The sequence below is a fragment of the Xenia sp. Carnegie-2017 genome, unplaced genomic scaffold (assembly GCF_021976095.1).
Source record: "Xenia sp. Carnegie-2017 unplaced genomic scaffold, XeniaSp_v1 HiC_scaffold_1, whole genome shotgun sequence".
Lineage (NCBI taxonomy): Eukaryota > Metazoa > Cnidaria > Anthozoa > Malacalcyonacea > Xeniidae > Xenia > Xenia sp. Carnegie-2017.
In genome coordinates this window covers 2,659,374-2,685,840 of record NW_025813402.1, presented here as the reverse complement: position 1 = coordinate 2,685,840, position 26,467 = coordinate 2,659,374, and the positions used below count along the sequence as shown (strand labels likewise).

Sequence of the window (26,467 nt, the reverse complement as noted above, 5' to 3'; positions counted from 1 at the left end):
ATTGATACTTGTCAGTTTTTAAGTTACGTGGAAACTAGAGTTTGTGTATTTTCACAGATAAACTGTTGGCATAAAGCAGATTGTTTTTAGTGGTTTTCAAAGGTAAGGAAAATACGATTATTAGCTACACAATGATTATTCTGGATAAGAATGTACGAAGATATTTTTCTAAACAATTTTAACAAAGTACAATCGCTGTAATTACTGACGGAGACACTTTACTTTAAACATCATTCATCCATTAAATGACGCTTTATGAGATGGACTTCATATGATTGAAGCTACTTTTGTTATAAAGTAGCATTTAATGTGCAGTTTCTTCAAAATGTTTATTTAAAAATAAGTTTAAGTACTAAACTACGAGTTGTATTATTAGTAGTAGGAATTTATACTTTAGGGTATAAATTTTTTCTTGATTAAAGTTTAACAAGAAATGCTTTTACTAACTTCCTCCTTGTCTTGATCAGCCTGACGTTTCTCTGTACGATGCTCGCTAGACATACGCTTTTTACTGGGTTGAGGGCCTTTTTACTGGGAAAAGATCGACGGTACTGCATCCCGCTTCAGTCGTTTTTTTAAAGGTTGCCATGGTGTAAGTTTCTGTCTTAGGTTCGATTCAAAACAATCGGGAGCAAAGTGCTCGCTGCAAACGTAACAGTATTGGAGAGGACGTAGATTTTCTCTCCGTATTCTAGCAATCCATGCCTTTTGACGGGAGGGGTCTTTCGGAATAAGGTGGAAGCTAACACCTGAAGATTTCGACTTCAACGAATAATTTGTACAACCCGGAACACAACAATTGACCATTGTCGCAGAATTCGCTTAGTTCGTCCAACAAATTGATCTGCACTCTGATTTTTAGTTATGGAATTTTTATTAAAAAAGAACTACGACTTTTTTTATCCAATAACAACTCCACTGCGTAGTCTCTAGTTTTACTTCTATTTATACCAATGGTTTCGTGCGTAGGAAATAAATTTTCCTCCCAAATGTGACTTAAAAAAGGGAAATTATGTACAAATAATTAGGAGACTATAAGTTCATACTTTACGTCTAGGAAACTACACCAATTCTATGCACGAAAGGCTATTTTTACAATGGTTTTATGTAGGATTATTTTCTAACCATAATGAATCTAAATTACACAACCATGTTTATTATTATTCAATGTTTATTCAGGGCAATAGACTGGTTTCACATTCGTAGAAACTGTTGTTAAGGTTGAATTCGGAGGACAAGCAAACGAAGCAAACGCCATTACCGCACAGTTTCCACACAAAGAAACCTTCGTATTTTTTAAAAAATAATATTAATCGACATTCAAGTTCTATATGTAGTGCGGAAACTGTGCGATAATGGCCTTTATGGATGTGAAACCGTTCTATTAAAACAGAATACAAATAACCAGCTCAATACTTGCATGTAAGCTATAAAAGTTGCTTGTGTATATACCTATGAATAAAAAATTCTGACGTTTCGAAAAGAAACATTTTGTGATTAGGAGAAGCATTTTGACGCAAGTTTGTTATGACTGTGCAATGACTTTACATAAAGCTTTGAACAGCAATTGACGATTGACGTCATATACAAGCCGCTGACATATTTCTGCTCCCACGCACCGGATGCCCTAGCTGCAGCATTTCAATTCATTTTTTGTGAAAATATTGAATCAGACAACAAAAAATTGCCGCATATTTATTTTCACGGGACTGACAAAGTTTTAAGACCAACATTATGTGAGGGTGGAGTTCCCCTTTAAGGAATCAAAATTTCTTCAAAAAGTCTATTATCTTCTACGGATCATAGTTTAGTTACAGAAATGATCACACGAGTTTTGGTTAATTTTAGTTGGTGTGCAGAATTTTCTTTGTCTTAAGTCATACAACTTTATGTCGAATGACGTTACGTTTTCAATTTTAAAGTAAGTTTTTCTATTAAATAGTTATACGTTTTCCTTTTCACTCTGTCGCTATGGAACTGTACTGTAACGATTGTAATGCCAAATTATCGATATTGCCTACAAACAACCGCACAACTTAATGGCCTTTTTATACTAGAGACGCATAATGCATCTGGACGAACTTGGACAAGAAATTTTTGTTCGTCTGGTTATGCGTGTTCCGTGTAAAGACGGGTACAAGACGCATTATACGTCTAGACGAATAATCCATTGGTTATTTGTGTCTGAAGACGAAGAATCGTACATAGTTTGTCTATACGTATAATGTGTCTGTCTGTATAAAGACGGCACTTAGATGAATAACTCAATAAAGTGAGAGAGATTATTCGTCAAAAATCAATACGTTTTTCGCACAATTATCCAGTTGTTCGTCTGATACTTCGTTGGATAATTCATCCCGTTTTTATACTAAATGAATAACAAAGATGACGCATTATGCGTCTCCAGTATAAAAACGGCCAATGAATCAACAAAAACCACAAGGTTTGCATGTGAAAGAACTTAGTATTTTTTGTGGAATGTTATGTGAAAGACCTTTTTTCTTCTTCAATATTGACGCATTATGTAATAAGAGAAGACAAAGACAATATTAATTATGTCATGTCATATACATTGATAGCAAATTTTTCAATTTATATGTTTTATTTATATGATTTGTCGCCACCACAATCTTCACTTAACGTCTTTTCCTTTCTTTTGTGAGCTTATAACAGTTGGGACTTGGGAGTACTGAATCAAAACCAGCAACAAATTCTTTTCTTTTACAAATGCTTTGATTGCCTGTTGCCTCCCACGCGGATATGTAAAGACATATGCAGCTTTAAAATTTTAATGTAAGTTATTAATATATTCATACATAGCGTAATAAAAGTTGAAACGAATTTGCCTCAGGCTCACTAAGTGCTCGTAAACATTGTATCGACTGCTTATCCCAAGATATATTGACCACTGTCATCGTTACTGCGGCCAGTTTTTTCAACCTATCGAATATTTTTCTGTTGTGAAGGTAAATTTTATCATCTATTTTGTTTTTTACAAGTGTAGAACATTGATATAAACAAGAGAATAATCTCGTACATCACGAAAGATATATATTTTTATTTTATAATGAAATACTGTTATAAATCATATCTCAAAACTTTCAACCAAGCTTTTGAACCTGGATTGGAAATCTCGGTTTACTCATGTTTCGTGTTTTAAGTAATAATCATCAAAATTATTTTCTATATTAGCCACCCATGGAAGTTTGCATTCCTTAGAATTTCACCGCAAACTTTAAGTTTTCATTCTTATAGATGACTTGCCTTATTTACGTTTTGCTGGCAGACAGATTTGCTCAAGTGCTTTTATACAACACTAGAGCAACAATGCTTTAACTCCATTTGGAATTTTCTGCCAGCCGGCTTAACATAAACAATGCAAGTCATCTACTGCGATTTGTTGCTAACAGCAGCAAAGCCAGCCTGTTTTACTCCAACAATGCAAATATATTTTTGTGTTTAATGACTGCAAAAACAATAAATGGAATTCATTTTCTAATAGTTTTGTTAAAAAATTTGCGTTGTAGGAGTAAATGTTCGGCTGTCTTTGCCACTGTTTGCTAACTAACGTTTTATTGTCAAAATTGTCAAATGCTGTTTTGGTCACTTGCATGTATTCATGAGCTTTTTTGCTATATTCTTTGTACTTTTTTTTATTCTAGTGAAATTAAGTTTTTCTAACGATAGAAGTTGTGAAGAATGTCTGGATCTAGTAAAGAATCAACGACCCAGTCTAAAAACTATCTACAGAAATTTAGTAATGTTATAACAGGATTCTTGGAGATTACATTTTACAGGTAACTATTGAAGAATATAGACAACAAAGTTGCTTCACTTGCTTGTATTGTCTGCCTTATTTTATCTTAATTTTTTCGTGAACATCACATGCATGTTTTGCTTTACAGCATCGAATGTAGCTACCTGCCGCTCAATTTTATATTCAAAACATTTTCATCATTCTAACTACTTTTAAATTTTTAGTTTCAAAAAATAAAATTTTACAAACTTCACTGATTTTATGACGTTTTGAAATGTAAATATATCCAAGAATGTGCAAATATGATTTATTTTGGCTTATCCTAGATCAAACAAAAAAGATAAGTTTGCAGTAATATCAAAACATTTTTGCGTCGTTAATACGTAAAACCAGAATAATTATGTAATCATTCGCACGTGAGCCTTTTGTTTCTCACGTTTTTGTATGCAATAGATGTTTCAAGTAGCCTTAAAGGAACCTAACTGTCATGTTTGCTTCATATTTTACTGTTAACTTTCTTGGCTCTCAAAATTAAAGTTATAAAAATGTTTTTTCATTACATGTCTTTATTCTAGCTTTTGATAACAAATCTAGGTTGCATGATAGTCACGTGCATTGTTACATGACTGTCACGTGTATTGTTACATGATTATCAAGTGTGTCATTACATGACTGTATAGTTAGTTACATAACTGTTTTTGCCTCCGACAATTAAAGAGTTAGATCATCCAACAAGTTCCAGTCCTTTAGTCAGTAAATCTATTACGTAATTTTCGGCTTTGTGCACAAGATACTACTTTGCCATAAGTTGATTAATGATCTGACATAACTACCATTTATAACACATGGAAATTCGTTACATTTTTTAGAATTGGTAAAACTGTTGGTGCCAGTCCTTGGGTGACGTTAGGTATTACTTTAATTGTATGTGGTGCTTGTCTGGCTGGTTTACTCAGATTCGAACAAGAGTTTAGAGGTGAAAAATTGTGGGTACCACAAGACTCGCAAGCTCAAGATGACAAGAAATGGGTCGAACGAGAGTTTCCTGAAGAATCTGCTCCAGTTCATTTTATTTATGAACAATCTAATGTCCTTACTGTTGACGTCATTCGCAAGGTACCAAGTCTACTAAAGTATCTTTGCTTGATGTGATTTAATTTGCTATCAATATGTACAAATATTATCAAGCTTTAAAATAACTTCGTGTTTTTTTTTCTCCTTCTGTTTTACATTCAAAATGTTAGCCTCACATTGAGAGCTGCGTTTTTATCGCGTGCTTTGACAACAAATACAGAAAAGCTGGTGACAAACCAAAAAATAGTTTTTGATTTTTGCAATTTTGTGATTTCTTTTTGCGTAAGCTCTTGTTGATGTCTTTTCTTTCCGTCATAACTGAAAATTTAGGATCTTTTATTCCATGCATATTCACTGAACTTAATTTCAACGCTTCAGGGAGAGAAGGGCTCGCCCTCAATGTTGCGTTTAGGAAAATTTTCACCCTTACAAGATGTAATCGTGAGTTGTCAATAGCGAGATCTAGTCCTTCCTGTAGATCTCATTTGAAGAGCCCCCACTATTTTGTAAATAATGTAAAACGAAATTTTATAAATGACAAATTTATACATAAAACTTCTTTTGATCCTTAGATGTTGGAAATACATCAAGACGTCGTCAACATCACTATAACATTTGAAAATAAAAAACTGCAATGGAAAGACATTTGCTTCAAGTTCGTATATGTCTTTAGATTTAAAGTATAATTAGTTCTACAGCTTGTACGATGGTCAATCAGCATTGAATTTTAACATTTATATTTATAGAAAGGGAGATAAGTGCTCTCTACGATCGATCTTGGAATTGTGGGATTTTAATGAGACCAAAATAATGTCATTAACTGAACAGCAAATTCGAAATGATATAACAAACAGAGGACCTTTTAGGTATATGTTAGTTGCTGTCTTTTTATACACTATTGCAAAATATGCATATATGTAACGGTATAAACAATAAAATACATTATGTCAATATTTTCTTAATAGTCCATATTCTGGAAGTCCGTTCAATCTTGAACAAGTTCTAGCCGATATTCAGAAAAACCCAGACGGAAGTATTAAAAGTGCAGGATTTGTGAAAACTTCTTTTTTTTATGAACGACTTCCTGCTTTGGTTGATCCTGAGGATAATGTAAGTCAATTAAAGTCTATATTTTATCGTATTTTATTACATAATGAATTCTTTTCCACTTTCAACATTTTGATTTATTTTTTAAGGTTGATCCACGTGGTAAAAAATGGGAAGAAGAATTTCAAAGAATTATGGAGAAATATAACATTAAACTGTATACGACTAGAAAAAAGTAGGGATTGATAAGTTTCTTTTCCTCGAAAACTTTAATTTAAAAGTTTTTCGTTTGTTAAACTTTTTAATTAAAGTCAATAAAACCAAAACAGACAACTTAAACAAATGACATTATGTATATTTCAAAGGTTTTAATGATTGCTCGTTAAATATTTATTCATTCACAATAATAAAATTTATATTTGTAGATTTGCCGAAATATCTTCTGACGCCATTAATAGCGACATCATTTTACTTTCAAGTGGATATCTAATTATACTTGCTTACGTCATTATAATTTTGGGGAAATTCACACGACTTGAGATCAAGGTATTATTTTATTGTTTGTTTATCTGTTATAAAGTGGCGCAGCTATTGCAGGGGAGGCAATATTTATATATGTAAGCTATATTCTGCAGAAAACAATGTATATCAATGGAACTTGATACTACAAAATATGCATATATGAATATTGCTCCTCTACCTTCAATTATCGAGTTGGCTACGTGGCTACGGCACTGCTGTAATGTTTGAACCAATCATTTTCAATTATTGTAAATTTTGAATTTTTTCCAATGCACATGAAACAACTAGTTTTAAATAATGAAACTGCTTGTTTTGGGAGTAGAAAGTTTGTCTTTCCGTACCTGCAAGCAGATTATTGTATATGAAATAAATTGCCAACTTTCTTCAAAAGTGAGATGTTTTATATAGTTCTATCTTCATGGATATGATTACGTAATTACCCAAGAGTAATCTTTATAATTATTTAAAATATATTTTTGTATAGCACGTTGGCTTTTGATTTTATAACTGCATAGAACTTTGTGTTTAAAAATTATTATGTTCTGTAACAACAAATAAACAAGCCAAATCAAACCCTAAAACATTGCATAAATATGAGATTAGAAAAAATTTATATCACAATCACTTTAAGTGCCAATCATTTCTTAAGAAAGTGGTTGTCAGAATAATTCTTAAAATGTCAAAAATAAACATACATTAAATAGCATTTATTGTTAATGTAGGCATGGCTTGCTCTTGGTGGAATAGTTAGTGTTGGACTGTCAGTTGGTGTATCCATTGCTCTCTGTAGTGCTTTTGGTTTATTTTATGGTCCTGCTCATACAACATTACCTTTTCTTCTTCTTGGTAATTATAATATGTTTGCACAATCGTCAGCTTTAGTAGCAAAAAGATAAAAAAATAATGAATTATATATTATTTGTAGGTATTGGAGTAGATGATCTGTTTGTTATTGTACAATCTTGGTCCAACATTCACCCGGATATTCATAAGACAAATTCAGTTGCGGAAAGAATTGGTTTAACTTTAAAACATGCTGTAAGTGAAAAGCCAATATATCCTAAATAAAACAGAATTGGTTTAAATTATACAGTTATTACATTTGAACTTTGTTCAATTTGAGGTAAATTTTCCAGTTCCTTTTTCTTCTAACTTCGTTCGCTAAGGTTGTTAAAGCCCTCCGTGCTATATTCATAAACATCAAACTGTTTTACATCAAATTTTTTTGTATTTCAGGGAGTATCAATCACTATTACAACATTTACGGATCTTATGGCTTTTCTCATTGGAGCAACAACGGTACTTTTCATCAATAAATTACCAGTTTTCCATTTTTCTGCGCTCCGTATGTATTTGATTATATATTACATGAAGCAAACACTTTCGTGACTTATATTGTATTTTTTATGAAAAACTAACAGACAGTCGATAAATCGTTTCTTAAAATTCACCATGATAAAAAATTGCTCTCTAATAAATACCACTTATCCACGATAGCTTTTATTCATATGTGAAAAGTCTCAGCAGAAGGAAAAAAAGCTAGGATTTAAACTGAGCAATCATAACAATATATACAACAATTTTCATTATTATTTTGTGTGGTAAATTTTAATGTAATTTGCAACCTGGGACCTTCCGCCTGAAGGCCAATTTTGATGGACCAACATTTTTAGAATCTCGTGCAACTTTTAGTTGTTTTACAAATTGTATATGACTGTTTGTTTTATTTTGAACGACTAGATAATTCCTGGTCTTCGATCATTTTGTTTCTACGCTGCAGTTGGTAAGTAGACTTGATACGAAAAAATAAATGACGTTTTTTGTGTGTTCTTATAGTATTGAGGCACTTCAAATTTTTAGGAATTTTTTGTGACTATGTGCTGCAAATCACCTTCTTTGTGGCCTGTTTATCTCTTGATGCTCGAAGGTAAGATATAAGTTGAGGCTTGTGACAGAATCTCTGTAATTATTGTAGTTTAAATTGTAGTTTGCTTTCTTTAACAAATATTTTAAGATCAAGATGCTATGTCTTTTTTGAGAACTATCTTTTGGGCTCTAATCTTAACATTAAGAATTCGATTCTCGACTGCATGGGATCTCTTTCAGTGCTCGAAAAACTTTAAAAGATTAGGTTGAAATGCACTTGATGTACACTGAAAAATTTGTTGCTCGAAACATCAAATGAAATGAAAAACGAACAACAACTAAACAACGAAAGGATTAACGAGTGCTTACGTAAATGTAACTTTTTTTTAAAATCACGATCTTTAGATCAAGTCTCAAAAGTGGCAGAAGTCGTGATGGTTGTTGTTTTTGTATAATTTTACCTGAGGATTATAAACCAAATGAATGTGGACAGAAAAGTTATTTACAAATGTTTTATGAAAAGATTGTTGGACCAGGGATTGTCAAGTTACCTGTGAAGGTATACTAACTTACCTATCGTTTTAAACTGCATCAGTTCATATATATACAAGTCATGTTGCATAATTTTCACGTAAAAGCCAGGAATAGAAAATTGTCGTCATATGTGTGTCTGCTTCCGTTATATTAAAAATTTCTTAAGTTTGTAAAATTGCCTTGTGGTATTACGTTTTTACTCAAATTTGATTAATCATTAATTTTTTCAGATCATTATACTAGTAATTGCTGCTGCACTCCTTGGTGGAAATATTTATGGTTCACTGCAATTAGAACAGCAATTTGAGTCCAAATGGTTTCTTCCTACTGGAACAATTGTCAGAGATTACATGGACCTTAATGAAGAGGTAGTTTATTGAATTTCCTTTTTTAACATGATCCTTTAACTTTGTAGTTACCATATTTTTATTGAAACACTGTCTAAATTTAATTCTTTTTCATTTGTAAGAAATTTGTGCAAGGTGGTGAACCGATAGCATTTTATACTGGTGAGTTTAATGATGAAATACTTGTATCGTGTTGTGAGCAGTGTAAAAGATGAAAAATTTCTCGAAGCTATAGATGCATGTGATTGATGAATTATATATTACTGGGATATCGTTTGAAGATAGAAATTCTTTTGGATTTTGGAATGTTTATCGTGTTGGGATTGTTATAGAATTTATCTTTACATACAAAATTTGTAAATTTTGGATAAATTGGTATTTTGCTTTCTACATTATCGCGCCAGTTCTTTTTTACTTCATGAAACACTTATAAAGCATTATTTCCATTTTATTGTTTTTTCTACAGGAGAGATTGATTATTTCAAAGATCAAATAAAGTTGCATACACTAAATAACAATATACAGAGTGAAAAACAATACTTGGCATCAAACACCGTTGAAAATTGGTTTGAACATTACATTAATTGGTTAAATACGACAAACTCTACGTTTCTAAACACTACAAGTAAGTATAAAGAAATTCTTTATGATTTTAAGCTGACAAAATTATTTCACAAGTTTTCATAACCTTATAAGATGATTTAGAATTGAGAGTCAAGAATGAAAATGTCTTCTACGAAAAACTGCGAGAATATCTTCAAGGTGACGGAAGTCGTTTTCGTGACGACATTCATTGGAAAAACAACACTAACACTATAAAGGTTTGTCTTGTTTTAGAAAATAGTTTATGCAACTAATATTGTTGGATTGACTAATTTTCTCATTCTAGGCAACTCGAATACGTGCATTTCTAAGAATTCTTAGAAAAACGCAAGATCAAGTGAAAGCAATGGATAAGTTTCGAAGTTTGATAGAAGGAATTGGTTTCAAAGAAAACCCCATTGTCTATAATCGAGTGATTTTGTTTGCTGAGGGAAACAAGGTACTTTATTTACGTAAATTTACAATTTTTAATCAAAAGAGAAAGTTCGTTTTACGTTATTTAAACTTTCTATAACTGTGTCAGGTCATTTCTGAAGAACTATTTCGAAATATACTTCTGGCTTTGGCAGTTGTTTTTGTTGTCACCATGGTGATTATTGCAAGCCCAGTGACGTCAGTGTTGGTGTTTGTATGTGTTGTTTTAACAGTGGTAAGTGGAAATTTTTACATCGTACTCTTATAAGAAATTACACAGCCATGGATTGTTTCATGAAAAAATAATTTAAACTCATCACTAACACTGTACCTTTATTTAATGGACAACCTTATGTTTTGTCAGTAGAAAAGAAAACAAAAGGTTCTTCACTGAAGAGTTTTTTAGTTGCATTAACTTTCCTTCTTGCCAATGGCGGATTTGGCGTTCGTCAACATAATTTATAGCAGCTCAATTTTAAATTCAAAGTACTTTTCAGAAAAACACTTTTGGTTTTGAATTTTTAAAGAATATAATTTTACCGATGGACTTGCCTCTAAGGTGGCTACAAATGAAAATATATTTCAAAATGTGCTGCAGTAATTTATTTTGACGTAACCTAGTTCTTTCTATTGTTTTTTGCTGCATTTAACCTAAATTTTTCCAGTCACTCTAGTTTAGCAAGCCTTTTTAACTTTAGTGCCGAGTTTATGTATTGTTTGTCAAATATTTCTCTAGGTTGATGTCAATTTAGAATTAATGTCAAATTTTATCTCTATTCTTATGCAGCACTTGTGTATTGATGGCTGATATGTCTTCATGATTTTCTAGGTTGATGTTGCTGGACTGATGTACTTTTGGGATTTAACGATTGACACAGTTTCAACTATTGTGCTTATCATTGCTATTGGTTTATCTGTGGATTACGCATCTCATGTTGGACACACATTTTTGGTAAAATCTGGTACAAGAAAAGGTGACAAAATAATGAAACATCTCTTATTAACATGTATGAACCATAATACTGCCAAGAACAATCACGCATTTCGTATTTATGAAATAGTATATTTTGGACATGAAATACCCCGTACACCTTTTAACTAATTACCTTTCATTTAAATTAACGGCTCTAGACAAATGAAAGTTCGTTTTACCCAAGCGCAATTTTTCCCATTTAATTTCTATGCTCTTTTTTTGCATGCGAAGAAAATTTTTTATATATGTCTTAAAGATATAAAAGCAAAACAGTCATATCCATACATAAAATCGCTTATTTTACTTTTTTTAACTATATGTGTTTGTGGCTTCTATTGAAGTACAAACAATTTTAAAAGACAACGAATGTCTAATGTCTGAATCATCAAAACCCTTGAATTCAAATCAAGTTTGAACTACTTGAAGTTCACAATTTCATAATTAGTTTATTTGATAAATTTAAGAAATCGAGTCACTTAAAAAACATCAAAGAACACTGGGCTAAATAAGAAAATCTAATCAATATGTGTTGCATTATCTTGTTTTGTACTGTTTTCTCATTGAAGCTAACTTATTACCGAATTAAGTTATTTATATTCATTGTTACTCGTTGAGTGAATGAATATAAATAGTTTCTGGACCAACGTACAAAGAACCAGGATACAACTACAATGAAAACTTACTCAGTAATATTTAACTTACAATTAGATTACGAGCTCGTCAGTCGAGACTTTATTGAGGTGATATTTGATCAACTATCAAACCATGGAAATCGAGAATGAGTAATCTAATCTTAGTTTGATATCTGGGATTTCTTGCAGAAAGAACAATTAAGATGTACCGCGATATCGGTCCAGCAGTATGGAATGGTGGTTTTAGTACATTTTTAGCAATTGTCCCATTGGCTACATCAAAATCTCACGTATTTATGACGTTTTTCAGGGTAACTTTCGTACATACTTTTTTGTCATATTGTACATTGTGTAAATTTTATATTTTAAATTTTACAATTACAATTTGTAGATATTGTTTGGTGTTGTTTTATTTGGTATTTTCCATGGACTTTTTTTCCTTCCGACCATTTTATCCATTCTTGGTCCTCGTCCTTATGATTCAGCTAAAGAAATCGAAAGTTCTTCCTCATCTGGACATGTTTCACCGAAGAACAAGAAAAATGAAAACACTCCTAGCGTTCCTTCACAAACAAATCAAGGAGTTCAGGTTGAAGATGATGCTTCCAATGGTCATCCTTTAAAACAAAAAAATGCTCTCGAACAAAATAATGCACCGGTTCCAGTCGTTGAAATGTATTTTTAGGCATGCTTTATATTTATTGCACATTATAAAGATTAAAAGCATTTATTAAATTGTATTACTGCTTAAATTGCAGCTATTGTACATAATTATCATTTATAGACACATACCAACAGGTCTAACCCTTTTCTAGTAAAATATCTTCATCACAAACGCAATGATGTGATTTATACAAATTTATTGAACTTGATATAATACCTGGTTTTCGTCGATTTAACTAAATACTTTGTCATTGAAGGAAAGGTTTTGTTTCAACTAATGTGAATTGACGTCATTCTCTCACAATGGATGTTTTATAAACTATTTTGTTGGATTTTACCTTTTCAACTAACGGAAACTGTGGAAATAACAACCACTTACTGCTATTTGTTCTATGTCATTTTCATTGTCTGCGTAACAGCTCCCCCCCCAAGATTTTTTATCTTTAGCTTAACTTTTGCGAACTGTGATTTAACTTACCATTGATGTCTTTTTAACTGAGCCAAGATACGTTTCTGCGAAACAAATATCCAGATTTTTTGATCGCTTCTTTGCTTTGACCCACTCTCTAAAAATTTAAGGACTTCAGTTTAATCGACTAGCTTATTATAGCCTATTTTGAAATAACTTTTAATTTAACGCTGAGACGGAGACACGAAAGGACAAACTAAAGTTTTGTGCAAAGATTGGGATCGAGTAGGTTATAAAACGCTTCAAGAATTCAAGTTCTGAAAACAAATTCAAATGACATTTTCTGAATTTTTTAAAGTTGCTAGGATCGCCATTGTTTTTCCAGCAGTTAGCACACTTAACGCTGCAAAAGATCACTTATAGTTACCATACAAAAACTGAATCATCCTAGAACGACAATGGTAAAGGCAAAACTTAAACATTTTGCAGCTCGCCAACCATAGGAAACGACAATAGCCCTCGAGGTTGAAGTGAAACTGGACACTTGCCATTATATATGATGAAAATTCATGTTTAGTTTGTTTACAATATTTTATGTTGCATAGGGCACAGAATGATCACAATACGAAACGACCACTTGCGCCATTTTTCCAGCCAGTTGATTAGGATTTATCATTTGTTTTCACCGACCAAATTAACATGACGTCATTCTGTGTCATGAAATAAAGAATCAGCTGCCTGGAATAGTGGCTAATGGTATGCGCAAAGACAAAAACATCAAAGGCTCCGACACTAGGGAGGCCTGTGTGAATTCTTTTGAGCTATTTACTTACGTCAAACATTTAACATTACATTGTTTAAAACTATGTTTTCCTAAAACTGGTGTGAACAGAACATCGCTGTCTGTCGGCTTAAAGCCTAACAATTAAATTTTAATCATTGGTGACAGCCCTCACGAAACAAGATTTGCCGCTTCCATGCTGATCCATAGAAAATACAAGAAAAAATTGTCTTTTATCTGATAAAGACTTTTTATATTCTTTAGAAAACGAACGTGACTGTCAGACAATGTAGAAAAAGAGAAATACGCAATACGTGTGCTTTTAATAAATCACTAACAATAACAGCTAATAGTAACTTCGATCACTCATACTTCACAACAGTATGTACCTTAAAAAAGTTTGCATGACTTCTTCTTCAAAGACACCTTTCATCATTAAACTACCTTTGACCATGGTGTATTTGTAATTTTAATTGATATACTTGAAGGTAAATATATCCTGGATTTTCCTACTTCACACTGTGGTTCATTAATAATGCCACACTCGCTATTAAGAAATATAATGTTAATAATAAGAAGACGAAGATTATTGCAAGTAATGTTTTTACTGAAACACCTTTCTCATGTTTTTTTATTTCTCAACTTAATAAGCATATATCATATAAAACAGTATCTGTAAACCTTCCACTCAACTGCCATGAGCAACAAACGTCAAAACGAATCACAGAGTGCCGTGCTTGTGACCAGTATAGCCAGTTCAAAAGGGACTCCGTGATTCTCTTCGACGTTTGCTGCTCGTGGCAGTTAGGAGGAAATTGAGTGGAAAATTTACAGATACTGTTTAATATAATATGCTTATTAAGTTGAGAAATGAAAAACATGATTAAGGTTTTTCACTAAAAACATTACTCGCAATAAGCTTAGTCGAACTGTAACTAAAATACAAGACAGACTTTTTTTGCATCATATTGCATACCGTCACTTGTAACATGGCGTGGATATTACATATTTATATCATCCAATTGCTACGGGTTGATAATGGGTGAAATTAAGCTGAAACAATGAAACAAAGATTCTATAGGTATAATTTCAGTTCAGCATTTTAAACATGCTTTTAATGCAGCTTTGTCTCTCACGACATAAAGAATAACGTCAACGGAGAAAGTTTGTGTTTTAAAAACTTTCATTTGGGCACAGGTAGACATTTAACTGGGTTGACCAGCAAAAATTTAATATTGAGTATTGGATAAAGGTAGGTTTTATAGGAAGATGACCTATACAAAATGCACGTTTATGGAGAGTAAAGAAATGACTTAGTTTGGCAAAGTAATAAACATACTGCCATGGTAAATAGCGAGTTGACGACTAAGTACTTCTAAAAAGAACTGTTGAAAGTCAGATAGCTTTCATGATAAAATATAATAAAGTAAGCATTCGGCCGACTTTTCATCATGGGCCACGTCAGCTTTGATGTAAACCGGTAAATTTTTTGAGAAATCTGCGGAAATATTTGTCGAAATACCGCTGGTTAGCGCAGCAGCTTTGCACAAATCGTATAAACTTTATAGACTCCAAAATACTGCAAAATCTCTGTTCTATGGCGTTAATAATATTTTTCAATCAAATATTTACAACTTTTCTCATATTTTTTGTGTTATATAATTTCTATAGAAAATATGTCGGAATCTTGTAAATCGAAATCTGCACGAGCGACGAAAAAATCTCTTTTGCAGACACTAAGAAATTTTATCACAGGATATCTGGAAACATTCTTTTACAGGTTGAATCTGAAATAGATATCTTGTAGTGATTAACATTTGATGATAAATTTAAACAAGAAAGCACGATTGTAAACAGTGATACTTATACAACCAGTGACCATATAGTTAAACGCAGCACTTTCATATTATAATGCTTACTTAGACTATTTTCCGTGTTTTGAATACATGTCTGTATATTTTAGGAGTGGTAAAACTGTTGGTTCCAGTCCTTGGTTGACGATCTTTATTTCTCTCGTTATTTGTGGTCTGTGTTTAATTGGCTTTCTCAGATTCAACCAAGAAAGCAGGAATGGAGAATTGTGGGTGCCAAAAGATTCAAAGGCACAACATGATAAAAACTGGATTGAACAACATTTCAAGGCTGAACCCACTCCAGTTAGTTTCATTGATATGCAATCAAATGTTCTTAACGTTGACGTCATTCAAAAGGTATTCTGAAGTTTGCATGTTCATCATAGGAAAATTATGTCATCTTTTAACAATACTGACACACTGCTTCACTGTGAATGATTTATTGAATCTTTTCTACATCAAATAATTCCACAATAAGTTAAGTCCTTTATGGTTTTAATGATTGTCACGGGTATTTCTGAGTAGTAACAAGTGAAATAAAAGTGAACACCAAACGTTGTGCTTTATTTAGATGTACAAAATTCATCAAGAATTCCTTAACGTCGCCATAACATTTCAGAATAAAACACTCAGATGGAAAGACATGTGTTTCAAGTTCGTACACATTTTTTAATTTAGCGATCTTGCAAATAATTCAAAAAATATGAAAGGACGATGCAAAGCTTTTAATTTACACTGCAGGATTGGCGATATTTGTTCTTTAAATTCAATATTGGAAATATGGTCGTTTGACGGGGATAAAATACAAAGATTAAAACGAAACGATCAAGTCTTAAAAGATATTAACAACAGACCATTTCTAAGGTTTGGTGGGAACAATTATTGTTTCGTATCTGTTGTTGTTATATCATCTAGTTTCCAGATCGTTTAAGAGAAAAAATAAAAATAAATGTGTTGCTCGCAGTAAAAAAACATACATAATCTTCCTATAGCCCCTATTCCAAGAGTCCGTTCAACATTAAACAAGTTTTATCGAACATCCAATATGACAGCAACGGAAAGATTTCTGGAGCAAAATTAATAAAAACAACTTACTTTATTGAAAGACTCCCTGGTTTAGTTAATCCTGCTAATGATGTAAGTAAGAAATGTTTGGTTGTGTTTAGCCGCGAGGAATATGCAAAAACTCTTATTTTGTGAATGTTACATAGCCAATTTAAAAAACACAAAATGAAAGTTTGGTAAATTTTTATAAAATGCTTGTGAAGTTTGTATAATTTTTATGTAAGTTTGGCATACATATGACTGTTTATTAGGTTGACCCTAGGGAGGAAAAATGGGAGAAAGCTTCAGAAAATATCATTGTGAAGAATAACATTTCGCGATATTTTACCAGAAGGAAGTAAGACCATGTGTAAAATTTTCAAACTTTTTCCATTTTAAAAAAGTGTTGTTTGACTTAGATGGTTTAGTTATGGTCAGAAACTGACGTTTTGATAAAAATTAATAGTTTTAGCAAATGACTGATCAAGTAACAAGCATTAATTATTGACATATAAACAAACACCTGTATACTTAACAAACAACTGATGAATTAACAATCATTAATTATTGACACATAAACAAAAACCAGTAGTTAAGGACTGTTAAAAAAATACTAACAGTTAAGCACGAGACGAACACCATACAACAGTTAATTATTGACAAACTTTCAATATCAAAGTCATTTATTGACGAAATAACAAACAATGACATCCATCCATGATAAACCTTAAATATTCATAGATTTGACAAAATTTCCTCCAACGCAATTGATGGAGACGCCATTCTTCTTTCAAGTGGCTACTTAGTTGTCTTTCTATTCGTTGTCGTAATTCTTGGAAAATTCACTCGATTGGAAATTAAGGTAGACAAAAAAAGTCACCAAGTACAAACTTATGCTATCCATCCATGTATGATTTTTGCGTTATTGCGTCATTGGCTTTTCAAAAAATGCATTTAATACTAAGTAAACTTTTTTCATTATTTTTCCATATACAGGCATGGCTTGCTCTTGGTGGAATAGTAAGTGTTGGACTATCAATTGGTGTATCCATAGCTCTTTGTAGTGCTTTTGGTTTATTTTATGGTCCTGCTCATGCAGCTTTGCCTTTTCTATTGCTAGGTACACCTCGCCAATAAATTTGTGGCTTTTATTTAGCCGATAAAATTCATGTTAAAATATTTTTAAATAGTTTTTTTCAAGGAAAATCATAGACGATATCCCGAAATATATTATTTGTAGGTATTGGAGTAGATGATCTATTTGTTATCGTACAATCGTGGTCAAACATTCACCCTGATATTCATAAGACAAATTCAGTTGAAGAAAGAATTGGTTTAGCTTTAAAACATGCTGTAAGTAAAGATTGTAACACATTTGTTAAAATTTAGTACGAAGCAATTGTTTGTTTTTGAATTAATTGCTCTTTTACTGAAAATTTAATGGAGAAAAGTTAATGCTGGAACAACAAAAATATCTGAACGACTAAATTTTTAATAACTTTTTTTCAAGGGATGCTCAATAACGATTACTTCGCTTTCTGATCTTTTGGCATTCCTAATTGGAGCAACCACGGTACAGTTTTTTCCTTATTTATACCACTTCTGTTTTTATATTTTTATGTGTTAATGAAATATTGTCCTAAAATGAAACAAGAATTTTTAATTAATTTTTAATTACTGCATCAATATTTTAGATCAAATTTAATTCTAAAAACCATATATAATGAATTATGCATGTAATTTACATTGAAGTAAAGCGTACTTTTAAAGTCAATTTTCAAAGTGTTGTCATCACACTTACTTTATCATTTAAATCTACGATAAAATTATGCGATAATTTTGTTGTCATATTCGTGTTAATTTATTAGATAATTCCTGGACTTCGATCGTTTTGTTTCTTTGCTGCAATTGGTAAGTTTCTATGTATATATACAGTATACTACTCATAATGATGAAGCAAATTTTCACTTTTCCATGCAGAATTATTTCATTACTTGTTAATATTCTTGGCAAGGAGACTGAAAAATAACAAACATTTATTTATCTTTAGGAATCCTTTGTGACTACTTGTTACAAATCACATTTTTTGCTGCCTGCTTAGCTATAGATGCTAGAAGGTTAATTACGCCTGTATTCATTTTTTTGTTTTCTTTCTAATAAATAATTTAACCGCATGTCTTGTCTATCAAGTTTCAAAAAATATTCACCCAAATCCAAGGAAAACTTTTTTAATCTACTTTAGATTGCATGGATTGAATTTATAAATTTTTTAAACTTTACAGAAGAGATAAACGACGCGATGGTTGTTGTTGTTGTATGATTTTACCTGAAGATTATAAACCAAACGAATGTGGACAGAAAAGTTATTTACAAATGTTTTATGAAAAGATTGTTGGACCAGGGGTTGTCAAGTTACCTGTGAAGGTATACTAACTTCCCTATCGTTTTAAACTGCATCAGTTCATATATATACAAGTCATGTTGCATAATTTCTAGATAAAACTATGTAAGATTTCTAAAATTGACAGCAATATATAAGTTTGTTTTAAACTATCGCTAATTTTGCATTGATGAGCTTCTAACTTTGGTTATCTTAACCACATGTTTAATGAAATATTTTAGCACAAATTAAAAGGATATTTTTTGCATCTAGCGTTTATTTGATTTTTCAGATCTTTATATTCGTAATGGCTGCTGCTTTACTTGGTGGAAATATTTATGGTTCACTGCAACTAGAACAACAATTTGAATACAAATGGTTTCTTCCTACTGGAACATCTGTGAGAGATTTTATGGACCTTAATGATGAGGTATCTCATTTGTCGTGGTCTGTTGAAGATAAATAACTGCAAAAAACACGCAAAATCCGATATCTAAATCTAACGTTTTTTTCATTTGTAAGAATTTTGTTGAGGGTGGCCAACCAACAGTGTTTTATACTGGTAAGTTCAATGGTGATGTATATCTCGCATCTGGTATAAATAATAAATCACACCTGATTGGTGAACAACATCAATAGATTGATAAGCTAGGGTCTTCTACAAATGAATTTAACTTTTGGAATTTGTCGTTTTGGCTGAATTTGAAATTTTGCTATTTAGCTATTTTTACCCTTGTCCTTAATTACTTTATTATTTCGATTATTTTTTTTACAGGAGAGATTGATTATTTCAAAGAACAAATGCATCTACATACACTAAATAACAATTTAAAAAATGAAAGGCAATACTTGGCATCAAGCACTATTGAAAATTGGTTTGAACATTATATTAAATGGTTAAATAAAACAAAACCCGAACTACTACACATTTCAAGTAAGTCATCAGTTAACATCGTATTTTTGAATTATTTTTCATGTTTAACACTTTCAAATTTCTTTATTCAATAAACCAATACTCACACGATAATCTAGACTAACACACGTCAACTCTGTAATTTTGCACCGTTAGATATGACAGTTTCTTCAAAAGAGCAGTTCTATAAACAACTGAAACTTTTCATAAACAGTAAAGAAGGAAGTCGTTACAGAAATGACATAATATGGAACGAAAATTCAAACGATATTACAGTAATAAGACATGTTTTTATTTTTAGTACAAACAGCGAAAACATTTTGAAAAAGTTACTTTTATCATACAGGCCACAAGAATACGAGCATTCATTAGAATTTTTAGAAAGTCACAAGATCGCGTTGCAGCAATGAATAATCTTCGTACTTTAATTGAAAACATTGAGTTCAGTTCGAGACCCAGGGTTTATGGTGACTGGATTTTGTTTGCTGAAACATACAAGGTAGAAAATTTTTTCGCGGACAAAGTTTTTCAGTAAAGCTCAATACAGCTAATTGATGTTTTTGTATCAATTTTCAATGTGCCAGGTTATAGGGGAAGAACTTTTCAAAAACATTTTATTGGCAATGGCTGCTATCTTAGTTGTTAATTTTGTGTTCATTGCAAGCCCAGTGACATCAGTGCTTGTGTCCCTTTGTGTCATTTTCACGGTGGTTAGTAACTTGATCATTTTTTGTTGTGCAAAAAACAAACTGCAAAAATTAAAATGAATCTCAAACTTTTATCTTTATTCCTATGCCGCACTTGTGTATTGATGGCTGATATGTCTTCATGATTCTCTAGGTTGATGTCGCTGGATTGATGTACTTTTGGGATTTAACGATTGACACAGTTTCAACTGTTGTGCTTATCATTGCTATTGGTTTATCTGTGGATTATGCATCTCATGTTGGACACACATTTTTGATAAAATCTGGTACAAGAAAAGGTAACAAAATATGTTTAGCAATTGAAATTTTTACCTTGACATTGTTCGCGTGGTGTGATATTGTGTTGCTCTTTTTCTCTTTTTCTACATTTTTATCTTTTTGTGGCAGAAAGAACAATTAAAATGTACCGTGATATCGGTCCAGCGGTATGGAATGGTTGTTTCAGTACATTTTTAGCGATTGCTCCGTTGGTTGTCTCAAAATCTCACGTTTTTATAACATTTTTCAGGGTGAGAGAAAGATTACTGTGATAATAGCTAATTGTTGTTTTTCAATTATACCTGGTGTAGTATTAAATGACGCCAAAACAAATTTCTTTGTCCTCCATTTGTAGATTTTAATTGGTGTCATTATTTTTGGTATTTTCCATGGACTTTTTTTCCTACCCGCCATTTTATCCATTATTGGTCCTCGTCCATATGATTCAGCGGAAAAAATAGACAGTTCTTCGACATCTGGAGATGTTTCATACGAGAAAAATAAAAACAATCCTAAAGTTTTGTCGCATACAAATGAAGGTCTTCAGAATGGAGATGATTTTCCTAAGAGTTCAGTCAAAGACACATGAGTTTAAAGGTCATGCTTTAAAACAAAAAAATGCCATGGAAAGAAATGTCAATGCACCAGTTTCAGTCGTTCAACTATACACAATTCATTATTGCACATTTAACGAAACTGTTCGTAGTAGCGAGCTATTGCATAAATATGCAGCTATTGAGGCTAAATAGTTTATTTTTTATTCTCTTACTCACAATGCTTAAATAGAAAATCATTTTAACACGAAAATAAAGGTTTTTGTTTCAATTATTGTACGTGAATTATTTACATGAAATGATTCGTTAGTTTAACGTTGATTTTTCAAACATAAAAAACTGTATGAACTTCAATAAATTCCGCTGACGAGATTTCAAAACAACTTTTTTAAAAATTTTTCTTTCATTTACTTTAATAAGTAAACCTGCCAAGTCATGTTATGTACTTTTATATATAATTATTGATAAATCTTGCTCTACATTTCAACAACAGGAAGTTTTGTATGGCTCTTCAATTCTTAGCTACATCATACATCAATGGCCCCGCCGACAAATTTTACCAGAATAATTGTTATAGCGTGATTTTGACGGATTTTGTTCGCCTTTTTCTCTGGAAAGGAAAGTGGATTGACAGTGAACGGATGTTCTGAATCAATTCTTCTCCGACAATGAGTCTGAATTGACTTTAGTTGATTCAGAATCGACTAAAGAGGAAAGATAAAGAAGAAGAAATGATTGAAGAAATCTGCCAACCTCAAAATACAAATCAAGATGAATGCTTCAGTGAGCTAGTCTTGAATCATGATGTTCATTTTACTTTGCAAGTAAGAACTAAAATTACCTTTTTTAGTAGTCTACAGACTTTACATATTGCTTCTTTCAGTTTTAGATACTAGATGATTTATTTTATAATTGTCTTTCAATGTGTAAAACTGCTATTGTTTACCACATGTAACTTTAACATTAAAATGATGTAGCAATTTCTTGTGCAATGAAATATAATTAGAATAGTATTTATTGAAAATACTTTTCATGATTTTTTTTGCCTTCGACATTATTAGGATGTTGGTGATTATGAACAAACTGAGTCTTATTGTGTCTCATAACAGCAACTTTGGAGGGGTTGATTTATGTGATCAATTTCTCTCATATTATTTGATGCAGAGAAAAGCTATGAAGGTGTGAAAGAAAGTGTTTTTTTGTTTTACTAGAACTATGTTCTTGTCTTGTTCAAGAATCAAGCGTCATGAACTGAATCCAAAAAGCAACGTCCATCAGACCTTTTTGGAGCAAGTTGCAAATCTACTAGTGAGTTCACTACAAGAGTAGCTGGGAGCAAGAGAAGGACGTTGCTACCTTTCACCAGAATAAGGATTGTCTAGCTGACATTTTCCAAGGAAATCTGAAAGGTCATGAAGGTGTTTTGCTTATGGAAATAAAAAGTCAGCTTGTGGTAAGAGATCTAATAAGAAAACAAAAAAACTTTTGCCCCAAATGCTTCAAAATAGCTCACACAAAACCTGTTTCAGAATTAACCATAGCACAAATAAATGCACTACATTTTCATTTATATGGTTGTTGGTATTTTTATAAAAAATGTCTCTAAAACATTTAAAGTTAAATAAAATGTGTTTTTTATAATTTATTGTCTTCATTGGCACTTTTTGAAATTCTAATTTCTTGCTCAAATCAATTGTGCATCAATATTTTTATATTTTCGAAGTGTTCAAAATACATTGCACCATAAATTTGCTATCAAAATGCCTCTAAATAAATTATCTTTGCAACTAATGACAATATGTTGTATTTAATTCTAAAGTTAATGGTTTCAACCCGGGAATATCATTACAAGTTTGTGGATGTAGATGGTCCAGGTTAGTAGAGTCCTGAGAAGGACTCTTGTTGTTGTTGATGTTGACTGACGTTTTGACAACCTTAGCAGTGGTCATCTTCAGAGTCAAAAGACTGCCAGATGACTACCACTAAGGTTTTCGAAATGTCAGTCAACAACAACAACAACAACAACAGTCATTCTCAGGATTCTAATAACCTGGACGATCTACATGCACAAACTTGTATATGGTTTATTGTTCAAAAAAAATTCGATGAAGTTTAAAAAGATAACGTGACATAATGGTCATTTTGATGACCATACAATTCGCAAGAACATGTAGAACATTTCATAAGCTTTCAAATAATATATAGTTTTTAGCTCTACTATGATTGTATTTGTTTAATTTGACAGTTTTCATAGCAGACTACTTCAGACAAACGATCACAAATATTAATTTGGGAAGGAAAGGGTTAATAGCACTGAGTCTACTAAAGATATGTTCAAAAGAAATATTGATGAATCACACATACAGTTTGGAAGCTCGTTGGCTTACGTAGTGTATCGTAGTGGCAACTGTTCATGATGTTGCTGAAGATATGTAAAAATAACTACCCGCGTCTTTCTTTTAGGACCAGGAAGCTGTTTTCTAAAGTGAAGACAAAGCAATCGCCACAAGAGATATTCAAGAAGATTCAAAGTGTACTCTGCAAACTTTCTATATACAGATAAACCATTGTGAGAAGAGGAATGCTATTGACGAGTGATAATGCAATGACCAACATAGAATATGGCGGATTCTCCGTGATATTGTAGAAGGATTATTTCACGTTCATTCACAGGTAGAAAAAAAATGTGAACAATTTTCGTTTAGCGTAAAACATTTCCAAATCACGAACAATTTTCTACGTGATTTGGAAATGCTATATATAAGCTTAGGTACGTAATAAATTGGACGGCTGTCTTTATGCGATCAAAAGAATTCCTTTGAATCAGAAAAGTGTGCTATTTAATCGCAAAATTACTCGAGAAGAGAAGAGAAGTTACTTTCTAGATTGAATCATGAATATATTTTAAGGTGAAAAGAAATTTACTATCCAAAATGAATCAAAATTTTATAACATAATTTTCAAGGTCCGAATTAGCGCTTCGCAAATCGCAAATTGCGAAGTTATTTCGATTTTGGCGAAATATTGCGAAGCAAATTTCGTAGAATTGCGAAGCTCATTTCGCATTTCTTGTTATGTAATGTAAATTTGCTTACTGAAAGCACTCTTTTTATATTGCTGTGATGGATGTGTTTTTATTATGCTTTGCGACCACTCCCTAAGTTACGGTGGCCGGTACGGGTCACGACAAAATAATTTAGAAAACATAACAAACAATAAGAAAACATCACTCAAAATCATACTACACATTTCAAAATACTCGCTACACATTTCAAAATACTCGCTACACATTTCAAAATACTCACTACACATTTCAAAATACTCGCTACACATTTCAAAATACTCACTACACATTACAAAATACTCACTACACATTTCAAAATACTCACTACACATTTCAAAATTCTCGCTACACATTTCAAAATTCTCGCTACACATTTCAAAATACTCACTACACATTCGTCCCAGTCTTACCCTGGTCTGGCCTGCCCACGGTCGTCATTAGTTTACATCTACGAAATTGAAGTGATGGCAGAAAGCTAATATAAATATACGTAATAAAGTAAATGGTTTGAACCTGGGAGTATCGTTATATGTTTGTAAATGATGATCGTCCAGGTTAATAAAGTCCTGAGAAGGACTGTTTTTGATGTTGTTGACTGACGTTTCGACAACCTTAGCGGTAGTCATCTTCAGAGTCAAATGAGGAGTAAACGTCAGGTTAGCCGTATTTGTTGTCTGGTTCTTACGTCATTGTATTGTGTACAGGGAAATGTGTATTGTCATTGTGGATTAGTGTGAAGTGAAATATTTTATTTTAGTTGTGATGTGTGATTTAGGTGTAACGTTTTTAGTTGTAGTGTGTGGGTCAATGGTGTATTGTCATTGTGAATTAGTTTGAAGTGTAATGTTTTTAGTTGATCGTTTGTTTGTATTGTGAATAAGTCGTTTTGTAAGGTGCCGGTAATTGCTGTGATCTGTTCAGGGTTTGTTCCAAGTTGGTATACCAACTTTCTAATGTAAGCCGTTGTCTATAGTCAGTACTGTAAGTGATGCATTTTGCCGAGTCCCAGTCAATGTTGTGCTTTGTGATTCGGTGATGTTCGGCAATGTGATTAGTTTTGTCTTGTTTCTTAGTAGCTCGTTTGTGCTCAGTAAGTCTTATGTTTAAGTTCCTGCCAGTTTCCCCGATATAGGAGGCGTGCAGTCGGAGCAGTTTATTTTTGTAAACTGCACCTTGTCGTTCGTGGTTGTTCTTTGTCCTTTATGTTCGTTAGTACTTGTCGTAATGTTGTGATTGGTTTATGTGCGACACGTATGTTGTATGGTCGTAAGATACGCGAGATAGTCTCAGACGTACCTTTGATGTAAGGTATCGTTGCTGTTGTCACTGAGTTGTTCGTTTCGTTGGGTCTGTTGGGTTTGTAAGTGTTGCGTTTGATAAAGTCAGAGTTATAGTTGTTTTGTCAAAACACGTTTGAGATGGTTGTTTTCGTTTTGTAGAGCGTCCGGTGAATCACATATGATTTGTGCACGTCTTGTTAATGTTCTGATTGTGGTGGCTTTGTGTGATGTAGGGTTGTAAGATGATTGGTCTAGTAGTCGGTCAGTATGTGTTGGCTTGCGATAAACTGTTGTTCCTAGTTTTTGATTGTCATGTTTTACCAAACAGTCGAGAAAAGGAAGAGTTCCGTTTTCTTCGACATCTTTGGTAAATTGTATGGCTGTTCTGTTTGTTGATGTGAGAAGTCATCAATCTCGTCTGCATGTAGTGCTGTGATTGTGTCATCTACGTAGCGAAACCAAAAAGGTAGTGCATGTTTGTAAGTCATGAGTGCCCGTTCCTCTATAGATTGCATTACAATTTCAGCAATTGCTGAAATTGTAATTGTAATGCAATCTATTGTAATTGTAATGCAATCAATTGTAATTGTAATGCAATCTATTGTAATTGTAATGCAATCAATTGTAATTGTAATGCAATTACAATTGTAATGCAATCAATTGTAATGCAATCAATTGTAGTGCAATCAATTGTAATTGTAATGCAATCTATTGTAATTGTAATGCAATCAATTGTAATTGTAATGCAATTACAATTGCTGAAATTGTAATGCAATCTATAGAGGAACGGGC

At 32.2% G+C, this 26,467-nt stretch overlaps 2 protein-coding genes and 1 long non-coding RNA gene across 3 annotated transcripts; all 3 read left to right on the top strand.

The window, feature by feature from the left end:
• The first annotated feature begins 3,675 nt into the window (after positions 1–3,675).
• LOC124434675 (patched domain-containing protein 3-like) lies at positions 3,676–12,609 on the top strand. The gene is made up of 22 exons (XM_046984562.1): positions 3,676–3,797; positions 4,627–4,873; positions 5,404–5,486; positions 5,578–5,697; positions 5,797–5,941; positions 6,028–6,113; positions 6,304–6,424; positions 7,123–7,246; positions 7,326–7,438; positions 7,637–7,699; positions 8,141–8,183; positions 8,261–8,327; positions 8,672–8,825; positions 9,031–9,168; positions 9,270–9,309; positions 9,614–9,772; positions 9,844–9,968; positions 10,037–10,189; positions 10,274–10,399; positions 10,994–11,138; positions 11,959–12,080; positions 12,161–12,609. Exons 1-22 carry the CDS (start codon positions 3,700–3,702, stop codon positions 12,452–12,454), a joined length of 2,766 nt encoding a protein of 921 aa, XP_046840518.1. The 5' UTR covers positions 3,676–3,699; the 3' UTR covers positions 12,455–12,609.
• Positions 12,610–15,519: 2,910 nt separating this feature from the next.
• On the top strand, positions 15,520–21,602 carry LOC124434686 (patched domain-containing protein 3-like). Its single transcript, XM_046984575.1, has 21 exons — positions 15,520–15,832; positions 16,047–16,129; positions 16,217–16,339; positions 16,468–16,612; positions 16,792–16,877; positions 17,261–17,381; positions 17,516–17,639; positions 17,760–17,872; positions 18,030–18,092; positions 18,388–18,430; positions 18,570–18,636; positions 18,802–18,943; positions 19,192–19,329; positions 19,422–19,461; positions 19,675–19,833; positions 19,969–20,087; positions 20,159–20,311; positions 20,397–20,522; positions 20,653–20,797; positions 20,907–21,028; positions 21,133–21,602. The coding sequence occupies exons 1-21, from the start codon at positions 15,569–15,571 to the stop codon at positions 21,364–21,366; spliced, it is 2,610 nt and encodes an 869-aa protein (XP_046840531.1). The 5' UTR covers positions 15,520–15,568; the 3' UTR covers positions 21,367–21,602.
• Positions 21,603–22,176: 574 nt separating this feature from the next.
• LOC124434812 lies at positions 22,177–24,162 on the top strand. Its single transcript, XR_006944901.1, has 2 exons — positions 22,177–22,784; positions 23,795–24,162. It is a non-coding gene; the product is annotated as an uncharacterized LOC124434812 (long non-coding RNA).
• The last annotated feature ends 2,305 nt before the right edge of the window (positions 24,163–26,467 follow it).